Source organism: Nicotiana tabacum, chromosome 10 (assembly GCF_000715075.1).
Source record: "Nicotiana tabacum cultivar K326 chromosome 10, ASM71507v2, whole genome shotgun sequence".
NCBI classification, from domain to species: domain Eukaryota; kingdom Viridiplantae; phylum Streptophyta; class Magnoliopsida; order Solanales; family Solanaceae; genus Nicotiana; species Nicotiana tabacum.
In genome coordinates, this window is record NC_134089.1 from 150166988 (window position 1) to 150190211 (window position 23224).

Sequence of the window (23224 nt, forward strand, 5' to 3'; positions counted from 1 at the left end):
GACTAGGAGAATTTAAAAAAGATGGAATGTTGCCCTAATGGTAGAATAAGGGTGCAATTGTGATAGAAAAGAGGATGACATTTAGACCTTTAATTAGGGTGATGATTCAAAGAAAAGGGATTTCATGAATTGTACAGGATTAAGATATCCCCATAAGGTGAATCACGTTGGAATGCTTTGAAATACAGTTAATGAAGTATTGTATCGTCCCTAAGTGGATCAGGCAAATAACTTCGGATGTTCCCCGATGCAACGTGAGCCCTAAAAATATATATTACAAAAGAGGTTTCAAGTGAGAAATGATAGATTATTGACCAACATTAAGGTGAATCAACAACGGATGGGTACAAGTTCCCAAGTACGAGATGAGATTTGTTTGTTATTCGTAAGATGAATAGTAATGGGGAAGCACTAAAGGACTTAGATTTATACATATAGGATAAGCAGCGAGAGAGTAACCTGGAGTTGGATAACAAACCTCGGTAATAATAAACCGAAGTAAGTGTTATGGTATAGTATAACCTACCTAGATGTAGTAAATCTATAAGGATAGATATACAAGGCTATGAAACAAGAGATATCAATAGTCATAAGTTCGATAAAGTACCAATCGAAGGACTTTAGTACAACTATAGATTCCTAGAGGGACAACTTGCCATAGTTCTATATATATTCATAAAGTGAGGCCTAGAGATTGGCTAAAAGCTGAAGGAAGTAGGAGAGAGGAGTCGCATAGGCGCACATATAGGCTGCATGATAGAAACTCACAATAGCTATGAGATTTGAAGAATTTCAATGACAAGTAGTGGTGTAAGAAAGAGACCTAAGGGGGGAATGCCCTAGCATTCGAATTTATAAACAAAACAGTTGCCTAGATGGCAAGGACAATATTAGAATATTTGTAAGAGCTATGGGTTATGAGACTAATAGGCGCATCAATAAACATTCGAGGACGAATGTTCAAAAGGGGGGAATGATGTTACACCCCATGTTTTTGTACATGAGAGTATTCGTAAGGCAATTGATGTAAGTTTAGAAATGAGATCAACTTTGAAAGTACATAAAGCAAGTTAATCATGTTACAATGGATGTTACAAATATTTAAGATCATGAATACCAAGTACCAAGAGTGATTGTGCTTAGAAGCTAAATAAATTGAAGAAAATAAGTTTCGTCGAAAGTCGACAAGTTGAGAATGTTGTAACATGTATTTTGGGGCGAGAATAGGGTTTTTAAAATTATAAGTAGATTAGGTTATGATTTAGTTTAGTCATATGATAAACATGTGTTATGATTTGAAGTCAAGCGAGTTGTCGAACAAAAGTTGGAAAAGGTCATCACAAGTTACATTCATAAATATGTTGAAACTTAGGTCAAATGTAACTGCGATTTTATCCAAATATACTTATAGTTATGGGGTTTTCCACCCATCAAATTGAATCTCTATGAGTCTATTTGCTAATGCATTAAACCATTTATCAAAACAACATCGGAAGGTATTGGTGCACTCTACTTGCTCCAGAGTTGCCTATTTGGCCAATATGCTTTGGATATGTATTGATAGGTATGGCGGGGCCCTATCCCAACCTTTATGATTTTATATACTCTTAGAGGCTTATAGACAGATGTCAGGTCTATAAATACATGTATGGCCTTGTTGGCCTATGTTTTGAGTTTACAAATGGTCATGTCGGCTTTATAGGCCCGTATGTCATATGTATAAGTTTATATATCATGTTGGGTCATCATATGTTGAGTATTCCCTTATGTTTTATTCTTGTTATCTCATGGCCGATTTTCTGGCTCAGTTACTCATGATAGTATGATAAGAAATATATTTTACGTTGGTACTCGGTTGAGTAAGGCACCGGGTGCCCGTCGCGGCCCTTCAATTTTGGGTCGTGACACTTTTCATATGGGCATGGATGATCCTTTTACATTTGGTTTTGTTGTTCTATAATGGGGGAGGTGACTTCTCGCATCTGGGGGAGGCAGTGGATGTCACGTCATCTACTAACATTTCATAACTCTCGTTGATAGCGTTCATGAGGTTTGTCGGGGATGTCACATGTCACCTTAGTTATGTCTCCTTGGTTACCTACCATGTAAATTTCTATACGTGCAGAGAAGGAGAAAAACCTTATGGTTGGTTAGGTTAGCATATCACATGAGTTTTAGATCTAACGGTAGCATATCACATGAGTTTTAGATCTAACGGAAACTAAAATATTAGCGAGGAAGTCCTCACAGACGGCGCCAAACTGTTTGACCCAAAATTTAGATCTGGGATTAACCAGTTAGATTTAATAAAATAGAGTTAATCTTAGCCAATATTAATGTCAAAAAGATACGTTAACTGATGTTGTAATAAGACGATATGTAGATTATCCGAATAGTAATAAATATTGACAACACTAACAATATTCAATGACCCAAAAAGAAGAGGATAACATTAAATATCATTGAATGATATATAAGTAAATAAGAATGTGTGAGTCACCCGAAAATGGGTAAGATCTATGGATATTCCTTCTAGCAATGATGAATGATTGATAAGCCTTTGAATATTCAGATTGTTTTTGGATCGGGTGAAAAAGTTAGACTAGAATCTTAGAAAAAGGGTATTTGTAGTATGTTTGTAATAAAGCCAGATTCAATATCGAAAGTCAATGTCTTTTCTTACAAGTGAATATCTTATGTCCCCTATAATTTTGTCTCTTTCTATTTATAGAGAACATATACCTAAAAATACTAATAGAACAAGTCCGGAGAATATCCACTAGAATATTATTTTAATGTCTTATCATAAAAACTAGCCGTTATTACCCTGTCAAAGTAGAATGCTCGGCCTCGACCTTGATCTACAGTGACTCCTCGACCTTGATGTTCAACGACTCGCCGGCCCCGTCCTTCATGTCTTAAGAGACTACTTCGACCTTGGGCAGGTATTTATCTAAGTCGCACTTGTGACACGTGGCAGCCCATGATGCCCTTCTTAATGCTACCACACTTTAATAATATGAAAAAGAATTTTTGACCCATACACTATCGAGTATCTGCTATCTACTTACCTAGCTCTTTTTATGGTGTTTCTTTCTATATATTATTATTATTATTATTATTATTATTGTTGTTGTTGCTATGACGGTCAGGTTTCTGGCACCCTATAGGCTCGGAAAAACCATGAATATATTAATGTATATACGTCGAGGACCCCTATAGTAATTTAATTGTGCCCCCAAAAGAACAAAATGCCCCTTGGTTGCACTGGTTCTACAGGCTGTTTAGTTCCATTCCCTTACCGCCAGACCCAAGATCGAGACCCAACACCAGCATTACTTCACCATTTCTTTGTTTTTTTCTTTTTTAATTGAACGACAGTTTAGTACTCCATATTTAGTAATCAACTTGATTTATTTATTTTTTAATTTAAATATTAATTTAGTAGTAGTACATGGAAGTCACTCAGTTTAATTTTTTTCTTTTAAAATCTCTCCATCTAAGCTCCAAAACTCAACATCTCTTCACAATTAGTTCTTTGTATCTTCTACACAAAAAACTCAAAAACTCTATTGGAGATACATCTTTCTAGACTTTGAAAAGTTAATAAAGAGACATAAAAATAATGATTAAAAAAAGTAGGAAAGGGTGATAAAATATTTCATTAACTAGTTTCATTAGTCAATAATTGCTAAAGTTTAGAGATCAAGTATAGTAAGAAACCCTTAGCTAAGAGGGAGAAGAGAGACGAAGAGAGGAAGTGGAAGAAATGAATGAAACAGTGAATCATTTTCATTCTCTGTGTTATGATCTTTACACTGACCCTTATATAAAATGATCTTAGTACTAATATAACTTCCTAACTAACCAATCACTCACATCATTAACCTCTAACAAACTAACTAATCCAGGCATGTATAAATAGACTAAAATACCCTTCATGCTTAAGTCACTCCTCTTTCCTCAACACTCCCCTCAAGTTAGGTGGTACAAAAACATTAAGAACATCTAGCTTGGACATCAAGTATTCATGTTTCACTTTGGTTAAGCCTTTAGTTAGAACATCTGCAAGTTGTTCCTTCGTGGCAACATACTCTGTCTTCACCAGCCCATTTTGTATCTTCTCCCTTATGAAATGACAATCGATCTCAATGTGTTTGGTACGTTCATAGAATATTGGATTTTCAGCTATTTGAACTGTTGCCTTGCTGTCAGTGTGAATGTTCACAAGACGAGAAACTAACACTCCAATATTTTTAAACAATCCAAGTATCCAAACTAACTATTCCGCAATTGATGTAATGCTTCTGTATTCTTATTCTGCAGAACTCCTAAAAGTAGTGCTCTGCTTCTTAGACTTCCAGGACACTAGTGAGTCACCATACATAATGAAGAATCCAGTTATTGATCTTCTAGTGAGAGGACAAGCTACCCAGTCAGCGTCACAATAGCCTGTGATTATGTTCTTCTTCTTAGTAGATAAAAGTATGCCTTGTCCAGGTTGATTTTTCACATATCTGACTACTCTTTATGCAGCCTCCATATGAGATCGTTTGGGTTTCTACATAAACTGACTTAGTGTCTAAACACTAAAGGCTATGTCTGGTCTTGTGACAATTAGATAGAGTAGTTTTTCTAGTAATTTTTGATACTTGCTAGGATCGGGTAACAACTCATAATTTGTTTTGTTGTGAATACATATATGCTCATGATACTCCCTAGTGGTTAGCTTAATGCTGGCTTCAATAGGCGTGACCATTGTTTTTGCAGCTTCCAGCCCAAGTTCAAAGATCAGTTCCAAGGTGTACTTCCTTTGGTGCATTAGAATGCCTTGTTGTGACCTAGCAAACTCAATGCCAAGGAAGTATTTTAGTTCACCTAGGTCCTTTATTTTATAAGCCTACTACGATTTGCCCTTGACCTCTTCTAATAGTATCAGATCATGACCAGTGAGGAGCATGTCATCCACATGCACCAAGATAACTATAGTGAGTTTGCATGTCCCTTTTATGAATAATAAGTGGCCATGTTGACTCTTCATGAACCCAAACTTCAATAGTGCTTCAGAAAGTTTGGCATTCCACTATCTTAGTGCTTATTTAAGTCCATATAAGGATTTCAGAAGTCTGCATGCTGGTCTGCTCTCCCCCTAACTCTGAATCCTTGAGGTAGAGTCATATAGATCTCATCATGTAAATCTCTCTGCAGAAAACATTGTACACATCCATTTGATGGATAGGCCAATATTCAAAAAGAAATAACAACTAGAATTGTCCTAACAGTAACCATTTTGACCACTGGACTGAAAGTTTCCTGGTAGTCAATGCCCTCTTATTGGCTATACACATTGGCCACAAGTGTAGCTTTGAACCTCTCCATCTCCCCTGTGGCTTTGTACTTTACTTTGTAGATCCACTTACAACTAATGGGTACCTTGTCATCAGGCAGAGGCACCACATCCCAGGTATGGTTGCATTATAAAACAGCAATTTCAGCTTGCATTGCATCAACCCACCTAGGATCCTTGACTACTTATTCAAATGTAGTAGGTTCTACTATTAAACAGAACAACTAGATAGCATTGATACTTGGAGGAAACACCATCATAAGAGACATAGTTGACAATAGAATAATGAATAGATTTGTAACTTGGACATGTCACAAAATCCTTCAACCAAAGAAGAGCCTGCTTGGTTCTCATAGATCTTCTTAAGACAGTGGTGTATTGATAAGCAAAAGGCAATAAAGTTGAAACTCCTTTAGAGGCACTGGAGGGCTGCTCTGAGGCCTCATATCTTAAGTTATCACCTTCAGGACTGAGGCTAACATAGGTAGAAGGAGAAGGGGCCTGCCCTAAGCTGTGAGACTCATATGAAGTTGAGATATAATCTGCACCATAAGTAGGAGGATTAGACGACAAAAATATATATGGAGGTGAGGATTGAGACTTCTTAAAGGGAAAGATATTCTTCCTTGAAGGAGAGATCCCTATTGATAAAGAAGCAATTACTAGCAAGATCCAGCAACACATAGACCTTTTGAGTGTTAGAAAAGCCCATAAGAATAGAAGGTTTAGCTATAGAAAGAAGCTTATTTTTCTCTTGAACTTGCTTGGCATAACATAAGCATCCAAGGACTCTCAGATGCTCCAGTGTAGGTTCTTGTCCATATAGTAGCTCAAAGGGAGAAGAGCCATTGACAACAGAAGTTGGAATTCTATTGATGATATAAACAGCTGAAATAGCACAATGACCCCAATATTTGATTGGAATATGTGCTTGAAACCTCAAAGCTATAGTTACTTCCAGAATATGCCTATGTTTCCTCTCGGCAACTCCATTTTGCTGCAGGGTATATGCACAAGTCTTCTGGTGAATAATACCATACTTCTGAAATAGTGCATGATAGATAGAATTTACAAATTTAAATCCATTATCAGCCCTGACTACCTTTAGAGTTTTGTTGAATTGATTTTGAACAAAGACAACAAACTGAGTAAGGGCTACGCACACATCAGACTTTAGTTTTAAGAAAAAAACCAAGTCATGTTGGTAAAGTCATAAACAACTATTAGAAAGTATCTATTACCATCAAATGTTGCATATTTGTAGGGACCCCAAACATCCACATGAATTAGATCAAAGGCAACAGTACTTATAATGGAAAGGACAGTCTGGTCTGCTTAGAACATGGACATACGAGGCATTTGTTTATGATATATGTAATATTTTCTAGTTTGGTAGGAATCAACTTTTTAAGAACTATACTAGACACATGTCCTAATCTTTTATGCCACAAACTAACATCAATGGTAGAGTTAATCATGTGGGACTTTATTCCAGCAGCAACCAATGAGATTGTAGTGAACTTCTTGGAACCATGATTCTGCAGGAAATACAGTCTATCTCTCTCTCTACCAATCTCCCTCACCCTGCCACTAAAGAGATCCTGAAATACATAGAAATCAGGATAAAAAGAAGCAAAACATCTTGGGTCACTTTTCACTTGGACACTGACAACACGTTGAATTTGAAGTGAGGCACATTGAAAACTTCATTAATAACATTGTTGTCTGAAATATGACTATCTGCAATGTGAGTGACTTGAGTGACATCTCAATTAGGTAATAGAATTTTTCTGGGATTAGTGGGTACATTGAGGGAGGTTTTGGTTAATAGATTGATATTTGAAACTATATGGTTTGTTGCTCCAGTGTCAGTGATCCATTTCTATGGACTAGAAGATGCCAAAAGAATAATGGTAGTACCCTGCTGCATTTTACCGAGAAGTAGATGATGAAGTGCCATTGTGATTGGTGTTCAAAAGCTGCATGATTTGCTCATATTGTTCTTTGGTGAATGGAAAACCATCTCCTTGAGCTGATGGCTTGGCATTTACAGCACCTTGAACCTGTGAAGTAGTAGAAGTAACCTGAACATGAGAACTAGTGTTCCCTTGCACCTGGGAGTTTTCAGCACCAGGACCCATGGCATGATTATGACTATAGTTTACAGCTAGTGATTGCATTGTCATGTGATGAGAGGCACAATCAACATATAGAGGCATGAAGTAACCAAGTTATATCATTACATTGTATGCACTAGTTACAACTAGGGATTCTAGCCTATTTTATGCTCCTTTTTGCTTAGATTTTAGATTAAAAGTACATACAAGTATTCCCGAAAGCTAACTTAGTGTGCTTGTTTGCAGTGTTTGGTCAAAAAGAGACAAGGATGTCGTAACCAACTCAAAAAGGAGTGAAACTTACACAAGTTCAAAGTTTAAATAAAAGGGGCGCTGACAGCGAGAAATAGCAGCTGACGCGAGGAGCTTACCGCTGAGGCGGTCCTAATACCGCTCTCATCGGATTGAGGAATTAGAGAAGTGTTTCTGAAGCTTAACAAGTTACCGCTTCACATGGTGAAATTGCATGGCAGCGGTGTCTCTAACGCAGTCGCGATCAAGTTCTCGCCATCAACGAAAGTGAGAATTAGATAACTTAGTCTGGATATCAAATTGAAGACCGTGGTCCGCGCTCATATTTTGCGGCCGCGGTTGGAGGAGCATTGAGGCGGTAGTTTTTTCACTCCCAACGGACTTAAGTTTAGAACCAGCTAAAAAGAGAAGAACCGCAGTTCGTGCTTGCTTTTGCACAGCCACAAAAGTCCAAGCACTGAGGCTACCCATTTTTCGCTGTCAGCGGAATCTCCATATGGGCAATTTTGTTCGGAATATTTATCTGTATATAAATAGTTTTTTCAGATTTTTAGGGCATCTGTTGTTTGGTAGAGCATGTGAACAACCATTTTTAGCCTTTTTGAATAATTTTAGAACATCTTTAGCAATTAATCTTAGATTTTAATCTTGTAATTATATTTTATGGCTTATATTACATCTCCATCTTTGATTTCTTCTTTAATTATGAGTAGCTAGATCAATTATCTAGGGGTTGTGACCCAACCCTAGTGTAGATATTTAATGAGTCTTCAATTTTAGGGCTTAAATGTTTATGGGTTAATAATATTTAGCTTGGTTCATGCTTTAATTGTTGAATTGGTTGTTGCAAATACTGATTTGTCCTTTTTTGACTTAGGCTCTTCTTGAAAAAGAGAGACTAAGTCTAGAAAATTCAGGCTAACAAAGAATTGGGTGCATTCAAGAGATTGAGAACCCCAATTAAAGGGTTAAACCTAGAGATAGTAATACCCGACTTGAGCCAATTTTGCTTGCATTGTTTAAACACCGAATTGGGCTTGAGAAAGCCAATTAGGGCAAAGTCACTCAAACTACCGAGAGGTATAGAGTGAGTAATAATGTGCAATAGTTATATCATAATCCCAATTACAACAAGTTTTTCCTATGTTTTAGACCCCGTTATTTACCCACCTACGTGTAAGTCACTTCCCTAGTGCCTTTTTACCAATTGAGAAAACCTTACAAAAATATCATACTTAGCTTATTTTTATTCTTCATTTGTGTTAAAAGTAGAATAGTAACCAAACAAAGCATTATTGGAAGTGCAAATAAGAAGATCGCACATAACTAGATTAGATTGAAACCCAATTCTAAACCAATATTAGCTCTCTGTGGATTTGATCCCAACCTTTCGAGTAAAAGCTGCATCGACTACTCTTACCATTCTATAGAGGTATAGGATTGGACCCAATCACCTTGTGGCGCCGTTGCCGGGGAAGCTCAAATCAAAATAGAGTGGACCTTTTGAGGTGGTGCTTATAACTCTGTTTGGTGCTCTTGATTTGAAAAACAAAAATGGTGAAATCTTCAGAGTTAATGGGAATAGAGTGAAGAACTATCTTGGAAAATTTGATGATAGCCATGTAGTGGCATGTATCCATCTCAAATGATTGATGGTAATCTGCGTCGTGCCGCGACATTAAATCAGGCGCTTCTTGGGAGACAACCATGTGTTTTTCTTCTTAGTGATTTTTCTTCTTAGTATAGGATTTGTTTTTGACTAACTAGTTGTGAGATGCGTTTAGGAATGTTTGATGTAGTGCAGGACTAAGCTGGAAAAAAGTATGCAACAGTCTGAAGTGGGATCGCTGACAGCGCTCCATTTTTCGCTGTTAGTGATGCCTTTCTGCGGTCGTGTTCCATTTTTCGCTATCATCGGAAATCTCAATATATCCAGTCTATTCATCAAAAGCACGAACCGCAGTGATTTTCTATGGCCACGCTAGGTGAGTGTTGTGGATCCCTAGGTACCTTCTATAAATTAGAGGTAATGAGACCTTTTACCATTTTCGATCTTTTGATTCTCAAGCTAAAATTTGCATTGTTCATCTGAGCCCTAATCTGCACAAACACAATTAAAATCCATTTTTCATCACCCATTGCACAACTGTTAATTTCACTCCTTCATTATTCTTCAATTTTGTACTTGTTTTTCTTTTAATTGCTAGTTTTTACTTCTTTTTCTTTTCTTTTAATTTTGACCTAAGGTTCATTAGTGTTAATTAAATTAGGCTTAAATAGTTAAGGTTGATAACTTAATAGATAGTTGGGGTTAATAGTATATATAATAACTGCTAAATGCATGAAAAATTGAAACCCTAGGATTCTTCAGGCCAATTTTGAATTTCGCGGTCGCGGATGATTTTTTGCAGTCAGTGCTCATGAGATAAATCTAAGTTTAGAAGTCTTGATCACTACGGTCAGCGGTGAAAATTTAACTGACAGCAGCCTAACCTCCACGGCCACGGTTGGTTTTTTCGCAGACAGCGGTGCAACCTCTACGCCCGCGCTGCATGTTTCGTGGTCAGTAGTTCTCATTCCACGGTTACGCTTCGTCATTCGCTGTCGGCGGTTTGTAACTTTTTCAAGAACTGTTAATTGTTCATCTTCTTTTCTATACTACTTATTCTAACACCAATACTAACGCACTTTCACTGACTATGTATGTATACAATGGTTAAGAAAAAAGGTAGCAACGACAAACAAAAGGGGAAAGCAATGTCCTCCCTGGGTAGGGAACGAGGACAAATCAAGTTACCTTTATTAGTCTGGCAATCAATTGGGAAAATGAGGTAGAGTATTAGAACTTCCGGTAGAGATTCATCCCAATCTGAGGGAAGTGAGTATGTTCCCTCCCGGGAGGCTTCAGAGAGTGACTCTGTGCCCACATATGTACCAGACTTCCCGAAGAGATTTTTGACTGAGAGATACACCCCAAGCTTCTCCTACTTTTCCTACTTCTTCTGAGTCATGTGATGGCTTAGCGGAGAGTAGTGAGTCTTCAGCATCCGCCTCTCCTACTGCCTCCACACATAGATCGGAGCCTACTAATGTAGATGCAAAGAAAACGGATGACGGGAGAGGGGTGTACCCAGACTAGAGACTTGGAGTGGATAATAAACCCAGAGCTGTGGCTGCAGAGATTTATCAGTGAGTAAGCATATCACAAATTCAGGAAGTGGTGGCCTCAAAGGTCACTCATACATGAGCGTCAGTTTATAAAGCGGGATATTTTGCACCACAACCCCAATGTGAAGTAGCACTTTAATGAAAGAGTGGGGTGGTAGTACTTCACAAGCAGGGTGTCGGATGCTAATGAGCACCTAGTCAAGGAATTTTATTCCAATGTCGCCAACATCAAAAAGGGCACATTTGTGACTAAGGTGCGGAACCTGAAGGTCAAGTTTGATGGAAAGACTCTAAACGACTACATTGGTGTCAATGATGAAGATGAGTCATTGTACTTAGAGAAGGTGGTAATGGATGAGGCAGACCGCCCGTGGTTAGCATCACTACTTGCTCTCCAGAATACTACTCCAGCTTGGTTAGCAGAGGGGGTCCCTATCTATAGGAACACCCTGAACTTCGAGGTAAAGGGTTGGGAGACTTTTATTTGCAGTAGATTAGAACCCACTACTCATGACAGTGACATGACGGTTTCCCGATCAATGTCAAGAATATCATGTATAGAGTGATCAATAGAGTGGTCAACGAGGGTGATAGATCCTACCCCTTTTCGAACATCCTCACCATATACTTGGAGGATTAGGAGGTCGAGAAAAAGGATTTCAATATCAGGTGAAACACAAGAAGCCCTTCTCATGGTACAGCCTTCAGGGTCCAGCCAACCCCAAATCCAAAGGCAAAGAGACTACTTCTATTGGCTAGTCGGAAGAGCCAGCAGTGGTGGTTATACTTCTGAGAGTCCCACTACTATACCGGATCCTACCCCTAGACCATCTACTTCCATGCCTTCCTAAGTGTCCTCCTCATTAGCATGCCCTTTGACTGCACATAGGCTGAACAAAACTCTCTCCAGCATCAACAACTGGATGCAGGCAACAACTTCTAAGCTGTCTATACTATCTAGTTCAATAGCAACCCAGTAAGTTCCTGCACAACCCTAGGTGCCAGCTTCGGTGGAGGATTCTCTCAAGGAACTTCTGGACAACCAGAAGAAGCTTCTGGAAAACCAAAAGCTCATCATGGATGCTCTGGCAGAACAAGGTAAATCAATTAAGAAGCTGAGCAAGCAAATAAAGAAGCTGAAAAAGACTTGGGCCTCAAAGGAGTCCGTAAAGCTATTGAGAGGGGAGGTGGAGAAGATGAAGTCAGCTGGAAACCTACCATTGGAGCTATTATTATAGGACCAGATTCCGGCAGCTCAGACAGAGCAGATACCAGAGCAGGAGGCTGATGGCAAGCCTAGGAGGAGATGAGTGATTCCTTGGGCTGATGACTTGGACATTCAGCTAGAGGACCCCGAGGGAGGTGCTTCAGGCCAGCCACAGGACCTCGAAGGAGGTGATCCAGGGACCCAACTACAGGAACCCAGGCAGATAGAGGACCCATAGGGAGTTTCTTTACTCTCTAACCCCTTCCTTGATCTTATTTTTTGCTATTAGCATTGAGGACAACGCTAGTTCTTATTTAGGAGGGGGGCCTACTTTGATTTGTGATACTGGGATGTAAATATGACACTTATTTTTCTTTTATTGTTATTTTTCACTTTTTGTATGTATATAACTTTACCATTTATTTCACTTTTCGTTATTTTTCAATCTCGGTTTGTATATAAAGTTACATTCTCATGTATATATTCATTTACCCTTAGGGTATATTCGTCTAAATCCACTATTGTACATATTTAGTTTACTTTCTATATTTTACTTCATAACTTCTTTTGTAATTTTTTTTAATAGCATACCTTATTATTTAATTTAGTAGTTTCTTTTTCAGTTCGTAGCTTCTTAATTTTACAAGTTTTCGTAATTAATAAGACTTTGGTTTTCTTAATACAACGGTTCTTTCCAAAGCTGGAGTTTGTGTGAACCGGGTGGCTCTTCCTAATGATGGATGGCATGCCAAACTTCTTAAGGGTTTGAGTCTATTTTCTTTTCGCTTTTGTGCATATAGTAGCTAGTGAACAATAGTGCCTCAGGCAAAGTTTCACTTGGACCTAACACATTTATCTTTGACCTTATGGTTAAAAACAAATTGGTGAGTATAGGATGGTGATACTTGTGACTTTGAGACTCTTGTGTTGACTAAACAGTCATCGAGTGGTTTCTCGGGAACCATTTGTGTTGCTCAAATCTTAGCTAAGGTTGTTGTGGGACCTCAACTCTGTTTGTTTAGCAATCCTATAGCTTGTGTGGCGAGGTTTTAATTTTCAAGTCCAAGTCCCGTGCCAATAAGTCTAGAACTTGCCCTGAATGTTTGTCAAGGCGAAATCCTAAGTGTAGCTCGACTTGAGAAGTGATTATAGGCTCTCTTTGATCAAAATTGAGACTTGAAAACATCCATAGCCCACCAAGAATAATATCCCTACTCAACCCTGTTGAGCCATAGCCTTTATTCTTTCAATAACCATGATACAAGCCTTTATCCGTTCTAAAATGATCCTCTCTTGGCACCCGATCTTTCCTTAGCACAAGGAAAAACCATAAGTTTGGGGGAGAGACAAGGAATGCAAAAGTGATAAAAGGTACAAAATGAAGAAAAGGAAAGGAAAAAAGAAAAAGAAAGAAAAGCCAAAAAAGAATCAAAAAGAAATTGAACAATGTAGAAGAAATGAAGGGATTCAATAAAAACAAAAATGAAAGGCGTGGAAAGACTAGAAAGGAGAAGAAAGATTGACAAGAACAAAAAAGAGTGACAGTGTATCTCTCTAGTCCCTTGAGGAAGAAGTAAATGACTCAAAGAGTCAAGAAAATGTGAGCCAAAATGAAGTAAATGAAGTGCTTAAGGAAATATTAAACCTTCATCGACCAATATATCCTACCTTGAACCAAAAGCGTTCATTACATTTCGCAAAAAACCTATATGATCTTGAGTTGAGTGAGCTTACATTAGTGGTGACTCACATAAGGGGCAAGCTTATGGTACTTAGAGCCCGACTTGTGACCTTCCTTTGAGATAGATGAGTGTGTTTTCCACAATCCTCGTTCTGAGTGCTACAATCTAAAAGTGAGGTTTGCATATGGATAGTCGAGGAGCATGAGTTTGGGTTCCACAATGACCAAAGTAGTAGAAAAGGTTTCCTTGATGAGTTGAGTCAATTCTTGATGCTTTTGTGTCGCACTAAAGCCATAGTGCTAAAAAGGTTGTGTATTGTTAATAATGAATTTGAATTGAGAGTAATTGTTAGTCCCAATTGATTCTTGATGAGATTACTTTAGGACAACTGAAATTTTCCCTTCTTTTATCATAAGGAGGTGGGAATTACTTTGTTTGCTTGAGGACAAGCAAAAGCTTAAGTTTGGGGGAGTTGACAACTAGGGATTCTAGCATATTTTATGCTCCTTTTTGCTTAGGTTTTGGATTAAAAGTACGTACAAGTATTCCCCAAAGCTAACTTAGTATTATTGTTTGCGTGTTTGGCCAAAAAGAGACAAGGATGTCATAACCAGCTCAAAAAGGAGTGAAACCTGCACAAGTTCAAAGTTGAAATCAACGGGGCGCTGATAGTGAGAAATAGCAGTGTCACGACCTGAATTTCCCACCTTCGGAGGCGTGATGGAGCCTAACATTGAACTCGCTAGGCAAATGGCACAGTTTATTTCACCTTTTCCTTTATCTTTCAGATAAAAATAATTTAGCGAGATGAATCAACAGAAATAAATGCAGAAGAAACAATTTAAATGCTTAACTTGAACATTAATGAAATCTGAAATAACATCTACCCAGAACTGGAGTCACAATTTACGAACTATCTACGCTTACTACAAATAAATGGTCTGAAACAAAAAATATACATCTGTTTTGATGGAAAAGTAAAAACATAATACATTAAAGATAGAAGGGGACGCCATGGCTTGCGGACGCTTGCAGGACTACCTTGGGTCTCCTAAACTAAAGGTATCACCCTCGAACTCTGATCAGTCACTAACTCCGAAATCTGTACAGGAAGTGCATAGTGTAGTATCAGTACAACCGACCCTATGTACTGGTAAGTGACGAGCTTAACCTCAATGAAGTAGTGACGAGGCTACGGTGGGGCATACAATATATACAACCTGCAACAGTTCATACTAAATGGAAAGGAAATACAAAATGTACATAAATAATAACTATCATTAAATAAATCCGGAATCCAACTATACAACTACTTCTTTTCAGCTATAACAAATCCTTAGGAGCATTTCAATATCTCAGTAATAGACTTTCAACAGAAATACATGCCCAGAAACATAACTGATACAGCGTGCATCCCGATCCACCATATAAAAAACATTAGTATCAATAAACCAACAATAACAGTATCAATGTTCAACAATAATAGTATCAACATTCTCCCTTATTCCTCCTTGTTGTGGCACGCAACTTGATCCAACATGTCCTCCCTTATTACTCCTTGTTACGGCGTGTGACCCTATCCCACAAGACATTCACTTTCCTTCCTTATTCCTCCTGTTGCGCCGTGCAACCCGATCCCAACATATGCATATATCAACACCAATCACAGAGAGAAAATACCAATAATTTTACAAGTTAACTCAATTTCCACATTTCTACACTTCAACTCGTATAATGGGTTATCACTACGATTACGAACTTCACCCATGAAGGCTAAACAATAAGACCAACCAAAGTGCACCATAAGGCACCGACAACTCAACACAAGCTAACAATATAACTAAACGGAACCATGAAACAATTAGACACTCCAAGTACGAGGACAACAGTTAATATAAAGCAATTAGGCATGGAGATATTTATGGCAAATAGAAATTAAAGCATAGAACAGTTAAACAGGTATCAACTAAGACAAAGAATGATATAATAGGAAACGGGGAAGGGAAACAGCTAAACATGGTAATTTTGGTGCCGCATAGGTACTCGTCACCATGCCTATACGCCACACACATGAAATTTCACATAGCAAATAAGTCGAGGATTCATATTCCCTCAAGTCATGGTTAGACCAAACACTTACCTCAAGCCAACGGGTAATTCAACACTCAACCACCGCTTTATCTCTCAATTCTACCACCAATTCACTCGTATCTAGACATAATTAATTCAATAAAATCAATAAATACTAAATAAACCAATTCTAATGCATGAATATGAATTCTCAACTGTTTTCCCCAAAGACTCAAAAATCGACCCTGGGCCCGCTTGGTCAAAACTCAAAGTTCGAACCAAAACCCGACTACCCATTCACCTACGAACCCAAATATGCAATTAATTTTGAAATCAGACCTCAAATTGAGGTCTAAATTCCCAAAATTTGAAAATCCTAATTTCTACCCAAAAACACTCAACTCCCCATGAAAAACCCTAGATTTTAAGATGAAATCATGTAAAAAGATGTTATAGATTGATGAAAATAAGTTAGAAATCATTTACCTATGATTTGGGGAAGAAATCTCTTCAAGAAAATCGCCTATGGGAGCTTACGGTTTGAAAAATTGAAAGAATGAGTTGAAATCCCGTCAAAACATCACCTAACAGGATGCAGATGTCGCAATTGCGAAGTTCACAAAAGCGAAGGATCATTGCAGATGCAAGAACCATCGCACTCCTTCTTCTTTCGCAATTATGAAGGGATGTTCTCAATTGCAAACAACAACCTCCGCAATTGCGGCAAAAATATCGCAAATGCGATCAGTCCCTCCCCAGTGTGTATTTCACAATTTCAAAGAATAGTTCGCAAATGCGAACAGGGAAGGCCTGGGCTTTCTTCGCAAATACCATCAAGCCCTTGCAATTGCCAAGCCTGTCCTCGCAATTGCGAGATTAGAGCCTGCAACAAAATTGAACCTGCAACAGCCATTTCTCTAAGTCCAAACTCACCTCGTGGCCTATTCAAAACTCATCCAAGCCCACGGGTCTCTAAACCAAACATGCACGCAAGTCTAAAAATATCATACGGACTTGCTCGTGCAATCAAATCATCAAAATAATATAAACAACTACGAATGAAACCTCAAATTCATGAAATCCATCAAGAACACTAAAATTTTCATTTTCTCATCTCAAGGTCCAATTTATACCTAATCAACTCCGATTCTTACCGAATTTCACAAATTCGACTTAATTATTATTTTGAACCTGTACCGGGCTCCGGAACCAAAATACGAGCCCGATACCATCAAAGAAAACACATTATTTCACTTCTAATAGTCTTTATATTTTCCAGCAAATAATTTTCTTTAAAGATTGTTTTCTCGGGCTAGGGACCTTGGAATTCAATTCCGGGCATACACGCAAGTCCCATATTTTACTACGTTCCCTACGGGACTGTCGGATCACGGGTCTGAGTCCATTACCAAGAATGTTGACCAAAGTCAACTTTAATCAATTTTAAGGGCCAAATTCATTATTTTTCTTAAATTTCACATAAAAGCTTTCCGAAAACGTGCTCGGATTGCACATACAAATCGAGGTGAAACAAAAGGAGGTTTTTAAGGCTTCAAAACACAGATTTGACTTCTAAAACAAGAGATGAACTTATGGGTCATCACATTCTCCACCTCTAAAACAACCGTTAATCCTTGAATGGACACAAAAAAGTACCTGAGTCGGTGAAAAGATAGGGATAATAGCTCCACATATCGGACTCAGACTCCCAGGTTGCTGCCTCAACAAGCTGACCTCTCCACTGCACATGAACTGAAGGGAAACTCTTTGATCTCAACTGACGAACCTGCGGATCTAGAATAGCCACCGGCTCCTCCTCATAGGTCAAGTCCTTGTCCAACTGGATAGTGCTGAAGTCTAACACGTGGGATGGATCGTCGTGATACTTCCAAAGCATAGACACATGAAACACTGGATGCACAACTGATAAACCCGGTGGCAACGCAAGACTAAAAGCCACCTCTCCCACTCGATCAAGAATCTCAAAAGGACCGATGAACCTAGGGCTTAGCTTGCCCTTCTTCACAAATCTCATCACACCCTTCACGGGCGATGTCGCGCCCACTTTTTTTCCTTTTCACATCGGAAAATTGGGTTTATGACATTTGGTATAGGACAACTCATTCCTTTTGGGAACGGGGTTTGCGTTTGAAGAGTCGCCACCTAATGATTTAAGGTGCATTTGGACACCTATAGAGTTCATTTCTAACCACGTTTGGACAACCAGAGATAGGGTAAGGGCTTGAAATTATCCCAAGGGAAATGTGTTAGGCACCCCTCAGGATCCACTAGTGTGGTTCCTGGCCAGACAGTTTTATAAATTTGTACAATTAGCAAATAGGCAAGTATTGGCTCAAATAGTAGGGGATTTAAGTTTGAATACACATATGTAAGAAAACAACTAAGAAGAGGTGAGAAAAAGTTATAATTTAAACATACTTGTAAAAGGGAAGGGGGTCTTAGGTTTGTTTGTAATATGGATCACGTCAATGCAATACCCGGTATGACACTCCTCAAAAGAGGGGAAACATGTGGTATTAATGCACCGGTCATCATATTCATATCTACCATTTCCCACTCCGTAAAGGTAATTAGAGCGATGATTGTTCTCGACTCTTATTGCATGGTGCTACCCGTCCCTTCCTATGAGTCCCAGAGAAATTTTAGGACTCCTATTCCTAAAAGAAGGAGGTTTTAGGCAGACCTCAGGTTTAAAGGTAGAAATGCTAAAGCGAAATACAAAACATGTAAGAGTGCAATTAGGGAAAACGAGTAGGCAGATGGAAGGATCAGTTATACCTCCGCAAATAATGCATATAGACAGCATGACTTATACACAGTCAAGGTCTGAATTTAAAATACTAAAGCAGGGTGTTTAAGTTGTTGAAGCAGTACCAAATTTATTACATGACTCAGATAAGAAGTCCGAATCAGGCCTGCCTGCTAGTTGTAGCAGTTGATAATTAAACAAAGGCATTTCAATGCTTTTGTTAGAATTATTACTTAAGGCTTGCCTAGGCGTAATAGTGATGTCCTATGAGCATGATATCTATATTGATTAGGAATGCAGTAAAATAGTGATCAATTTTAAATGGATAACTTGAGATCCTATAGACATGCTTTCTAACGGTATTAATTTAAGGCAGTGTTTGAAAACTTATTAAAGAAGCGATAGATTAATTGACTAATCCAATTCAGAATAAACAACGTGAATTAAACTACTTCTCCAACTAAATTGGTCTTAAGTTCTATAGGCATGATTTCTAAGAAGACAAATTTGAATACATGCTATAATGAAAATTGAGCTTCAATTACTTTACACCCTATAGGCATGATACCTAATTATAATGCTGATTTTAACCCTATAGGCATGATATATATTATTAAATCCATTTAGATCCTATAGACATGGTTTCTAATTGTGGAAAGTAAAGCATGCATAATTTATTTTAAACCAAAACAGATCATATAGGCATGTTATCTACCCAATTTACCCACAATACACAACTACCCACCCTTTTTCACTAATCCTCAATATTTGTTTACAAATTATTACAGAGAAAATGATTGAATTACATAAAAAATGCAAAAATAAGAAGTTACAACTATAGGAAGCCTGATTCAGACTTCCTCTCTGAGTTATGGAATAAACCACCTCAAATGCCAATGTCATTCCAAAGCCTTTCTCATATCTGGGTGTGTCAGAGTTCCCTAAGGACCTCAAGGGATCCTGAGTAGTGATCACACCTAGATATTGCATAACCAAACAGAGTAAGTGTAGTGTGGAAGAGCCAGCCCTTATACGTCTAGGTTCAGAGGAAGCTCAAGGGTCCCAAAGCAAGGCTCGCACAAGAGGGGCAGTACCTAGATTCTAAGAGTATAGTGGAAGTGCAGAACACATGGTTTAAAAAAGAGTTTGTTCAAAATTGGACTAGCAAGTCCATTTTTTGAAAGTAATCAGTGATAGAGGTGATTGAAATCAATTGTAGTAATAAACAACACTCAAACACAAAGAATCAGTAGTCACACAAAGGGGTCAAGGGACTTGGGACACACAAATATTTGTCTGTAAACACATAACCCCAGCAGGGGTCTGGTTTGGACATGTGTAATAATAGCTGATGCTGGCATAATCTCAAACCAGCCAGAAATAAACACATGGAAAGGATAGGGGTTTGGGATATAGAGGACCCAAAGTAGAAACACACAATTAGTCATGTATTAGGCACGTTATAGGCATGCTAGTTGAAGGATAGAAATAGGAACAGGTAAACATATTGATCACTTTTAAAGAAGGGCAGAATTTTAAGCATGTTGAGTAAAGCAGTAAACAAACAGTAACAACTCAACAGCATGAGCCATTAAGTTAGAAAGAGGTAGTAATTTACAGCAAGGGAACACATAGGTTATGTCTCATAATTTAAATTAGGAACGTACCAGTTGAAGGAGCAAAGTGCAGAAAAGAGAAGTAAGGCAATCAGTGTTCCAAAGTCTAGCCTTGGCATTCAGCTGGCTAGACAAGGCAATAGCACAAGTAATGGAGAAAACAAAGAGAGTTTGAATGTGTAAGTGTGTGTTTTTGAACTCAGGTGTTTGTGTCTTGTTAGTGAAAGCATTGGGTATTTATAGTTTTGAAAATGAGTAGAGAAAAAGGTAACAAGTAAGGTTTTAACACAAACATAGAAATAATCACAATTAGAATCAATTAACTCAAGTACTTCCCATTAATCAAGGGATTACTGCTCAAACGGATACTAACGGGGTTAATTAAACAAAGAAATCAGTTTGAGAACGATTGATTTCTGACCATATACAGGGGATATTGAAAGCATATGGTAAATAATTTAGTCTAAGTACAAAATATATTTAATTGGGGAAAGAGTTCAGCAAAGGTAAAACATCACAACAAAGGAAAGAAATCAGTCAATTTAAACAAAATGAGTTAAACCAGGGGCTTATGAGAAAATATTTGCAATCAGTCGTAACCTGAGGAAATCAATATCAGTCAAGAAAGAATTATGATTCTGCACTTTTCCATATAAATAGAGAAAATTGAACACGCAAAGCCAACCGTATTGACAAAAGGAACAACTAGGTGCACACAATCATACATCAGTAATAGCAGTAGGCTAGGGCTCAGTAGTAAAAGAATCTACTAGAAGTATGGTAGTCAACAAGTCAAGTAGTCACATAGAATCAAAAGTGAAGAAACCACAGTAACAGGTAAAGGAGATCAAGACATAGAAAATAGAAAAGTCTTTAAACACAAAGCAATAAGTGAAGAAAAATTTATAAGGGCTTAGGGTTTTTGACAGAGCTTAGTTGAAATGGTAAGAACTTTAGAATCAGTCAAGTTAAACAAAGAGATGGATCTAAACACAGAACTCAGTCGAAACCAGTATACATGCAAGACAGACAAAGACAGCTTCAGAACCCAAAAATGATACCTAGGATTTTAACACGATGAACCAGGTAGTAGAAAAACATGAACAAATAGTTTAAACATAGTAGAATCACAAAATAATACTGAAAATCGGAGAAGAGATCTTTTTAAAAGAGGTTAACGAACCCTAATTTGAAAATGAATAGTCACTTTGAAAGAAAATTGAAGAACCTTTGAGAAAGTACCAAGAAGTTCATAACATGCACAGATCTAAGCCAGATCTGAAAGAAAAATCTAAAAGCTCTTAAAGGTAGGGTTTCAGAGGACCCTGAAAGTGAGAAAGACTTTGAAAAGTTACCGATCTAGCCGGAAAAGCTATGGATCTGACTCGATCGGCGTGGATGGCTGAGAAAGGCCATGGATAGAAGTTGAGCAAGTACTAGACTAGATCTCTTCAAGATCTGTCCATGAAATCACGAAAATAGGTAACCAGTATACATATGACACGAGTGCACGTCTCAAACCGCCATGAGAGTCCATGGATTGAGGGGGATTGAAAGGGATTAGGGTGGATTTGGGTGGCGGTGACTAGGGTTTAGGTGAGGTTGCAGAGAGAACTGGAGAGGGATGGGATTCAAGGGTGGCGGGTGGTGAGAAATGATTTAGGGTAAGGGGTCGTTTAGGTTTATTTTAGGCAGGTGGAATGGTGGCCGCTGATCTAAATGATCAACGGCCTGGATAAAATGAAGTAGGTGGGGATCCGGGTTTAGGTAGGGTTAAAATTGGGTTAGGGTCGGGTTTAATTAAAATTGGTCTGGAGGAATTGGGGCCTGATTTGGGTTATAATCGAAATACAAATGTGGCTACGAGTTAAATAACCATTTTCCCTTTTAATTTTAGTAGATAATTTCTGAAAACAAATTGAAAGCACTAAAATGATTTATAATATATAATTAATAATTTTAAAATACAGGATCCGATTTTATAAATATAAAACCTAATTAAACCTTAAAAGGGTTAATATTGCAATTATATGCAATTTAGTTTTAAAAATACTAAATAAAATTGTAAAAATATGTAAAAATTAACTTAGCCATATTTCTACATAAATTTAAAAGTATAATAGATGAATTATCAAAAATAATAATTTTGAAAATAATTACTGGGGATTTTATGGATAAAAAGGGAAGAAATAAATCAATTTAAAACCTTTAAAATTATAGAAAAATATTAAACACTTGGACATGCTTATATATGCATATATATGCTATTTTGAAAATATTTTACATATTGAAAAATATATAGGGAAAAATTGGGTATCAACAGCTAACCCTCTTTACCCGGGAGGAATGAAAGAGTTGTTGGGTAAAGATATGATGACCAATTTTGACCGAGCGAAACGGTTTGATGAGGTTAGGCCGCACCCTAGCTTCTGGGCTACCTACATATCCCTGGTTTTACAGAAATCAGGCCGTAGGTAGTTCAGGGTTCACCTGCGGAGTGTGCTGATGAGGATATTTCAAAAACGGACGCAATGTCTAAGGTGTGGTGAGTGGTAGGTTTACAGGAATGGCTAGGTTTGATGATTCTACGGGAACTAGAGCGAGATTGCTCCTGCTAGGAAGGTCGTTGCTCGCCGGTTTACCTACAATTAGAAATAACACAAGCGTATATTGTGCATAAATTTAAACATGATGCAAATTCCCGTCGGACCATGGATGTTGTCTTTGGACGGTTAGGATGACATCCTTAGACCATGATGTCCTAGGTCATGAAGCGTATGATAAAGGATTTGCATGCCATGAATAATGCTCTCGGGCTATGAGGATTGTGCCTCCGAACCATGATGCTTTTGAATAATGATATGCAAAAGATTGAAAGAGATCCTTAGGCCATGACATGGTGTTCTTGGGCTATGAAGATAGTGCCTCCGAACGATGACGCCTTTGGATGAGTTGCCAATATTTCAGCCCATGAAAGATGCAGTAGTATGATGTG

At 38.0% G+C, this 23224-nt stretch overlaps 1 protein-coding gene across 1 annotated transcript; it reads right to left on the reverse strand.

Annotated features, from left to right (window-relative positions):
* Positions 1 to 3949: 3949 nt before the first annotated feature.
* Positions 3950 to 7527, reverse strand: LOC142165460 (uncharacterized). Its single transcript, XM_075224010.1, has 6 exons — positions 7283 to 7527; positions 6768 to 7012; positions 6589 to 6678; positions 6011 to 6502; positions 5589 to 5889; positions 3950 to 4208 (listed from the first exon to the last, which is right to left on the reverse strand). Exons 1-6 carry the CDS (start codon positions 7525 to 7527, stop codon positions 3950 to 3952), a joined length of 1632 nt encoding a protein of 543 aa, XP_075080111.1.
* Between the last annotated feature and the right edge of the window lie 15697 nt (positions 7528 to 23224).

What these genes read in the sequence shown, in the direction of transcription:
- LOC142165460 (XM_075224010.1), bottom strand. Translation starts at nt 7,527, where the DNA reads ATGCAATCACTAGCTGTAAACTATAGTCATAATCATGCCATGGGTCCT. An exon ending in CAAATATGCAACATTTGATG is followed by an intron (nt 6,503 to 6,588) that starts GTAATAGATACT and finishes ATGTGTGCGTAG; the next exon opens with CCCTTACTCAGTTTGTTGTC. An exon ending in TGTGTTGCTGGATCTTGCTA is followed by an intron (nt 5,890 to 6,010) that starts GTAATTGCTTCT and finishes CTTATGGTGCAG; the next exon opens with ATTATATCTCAACTTCATAT.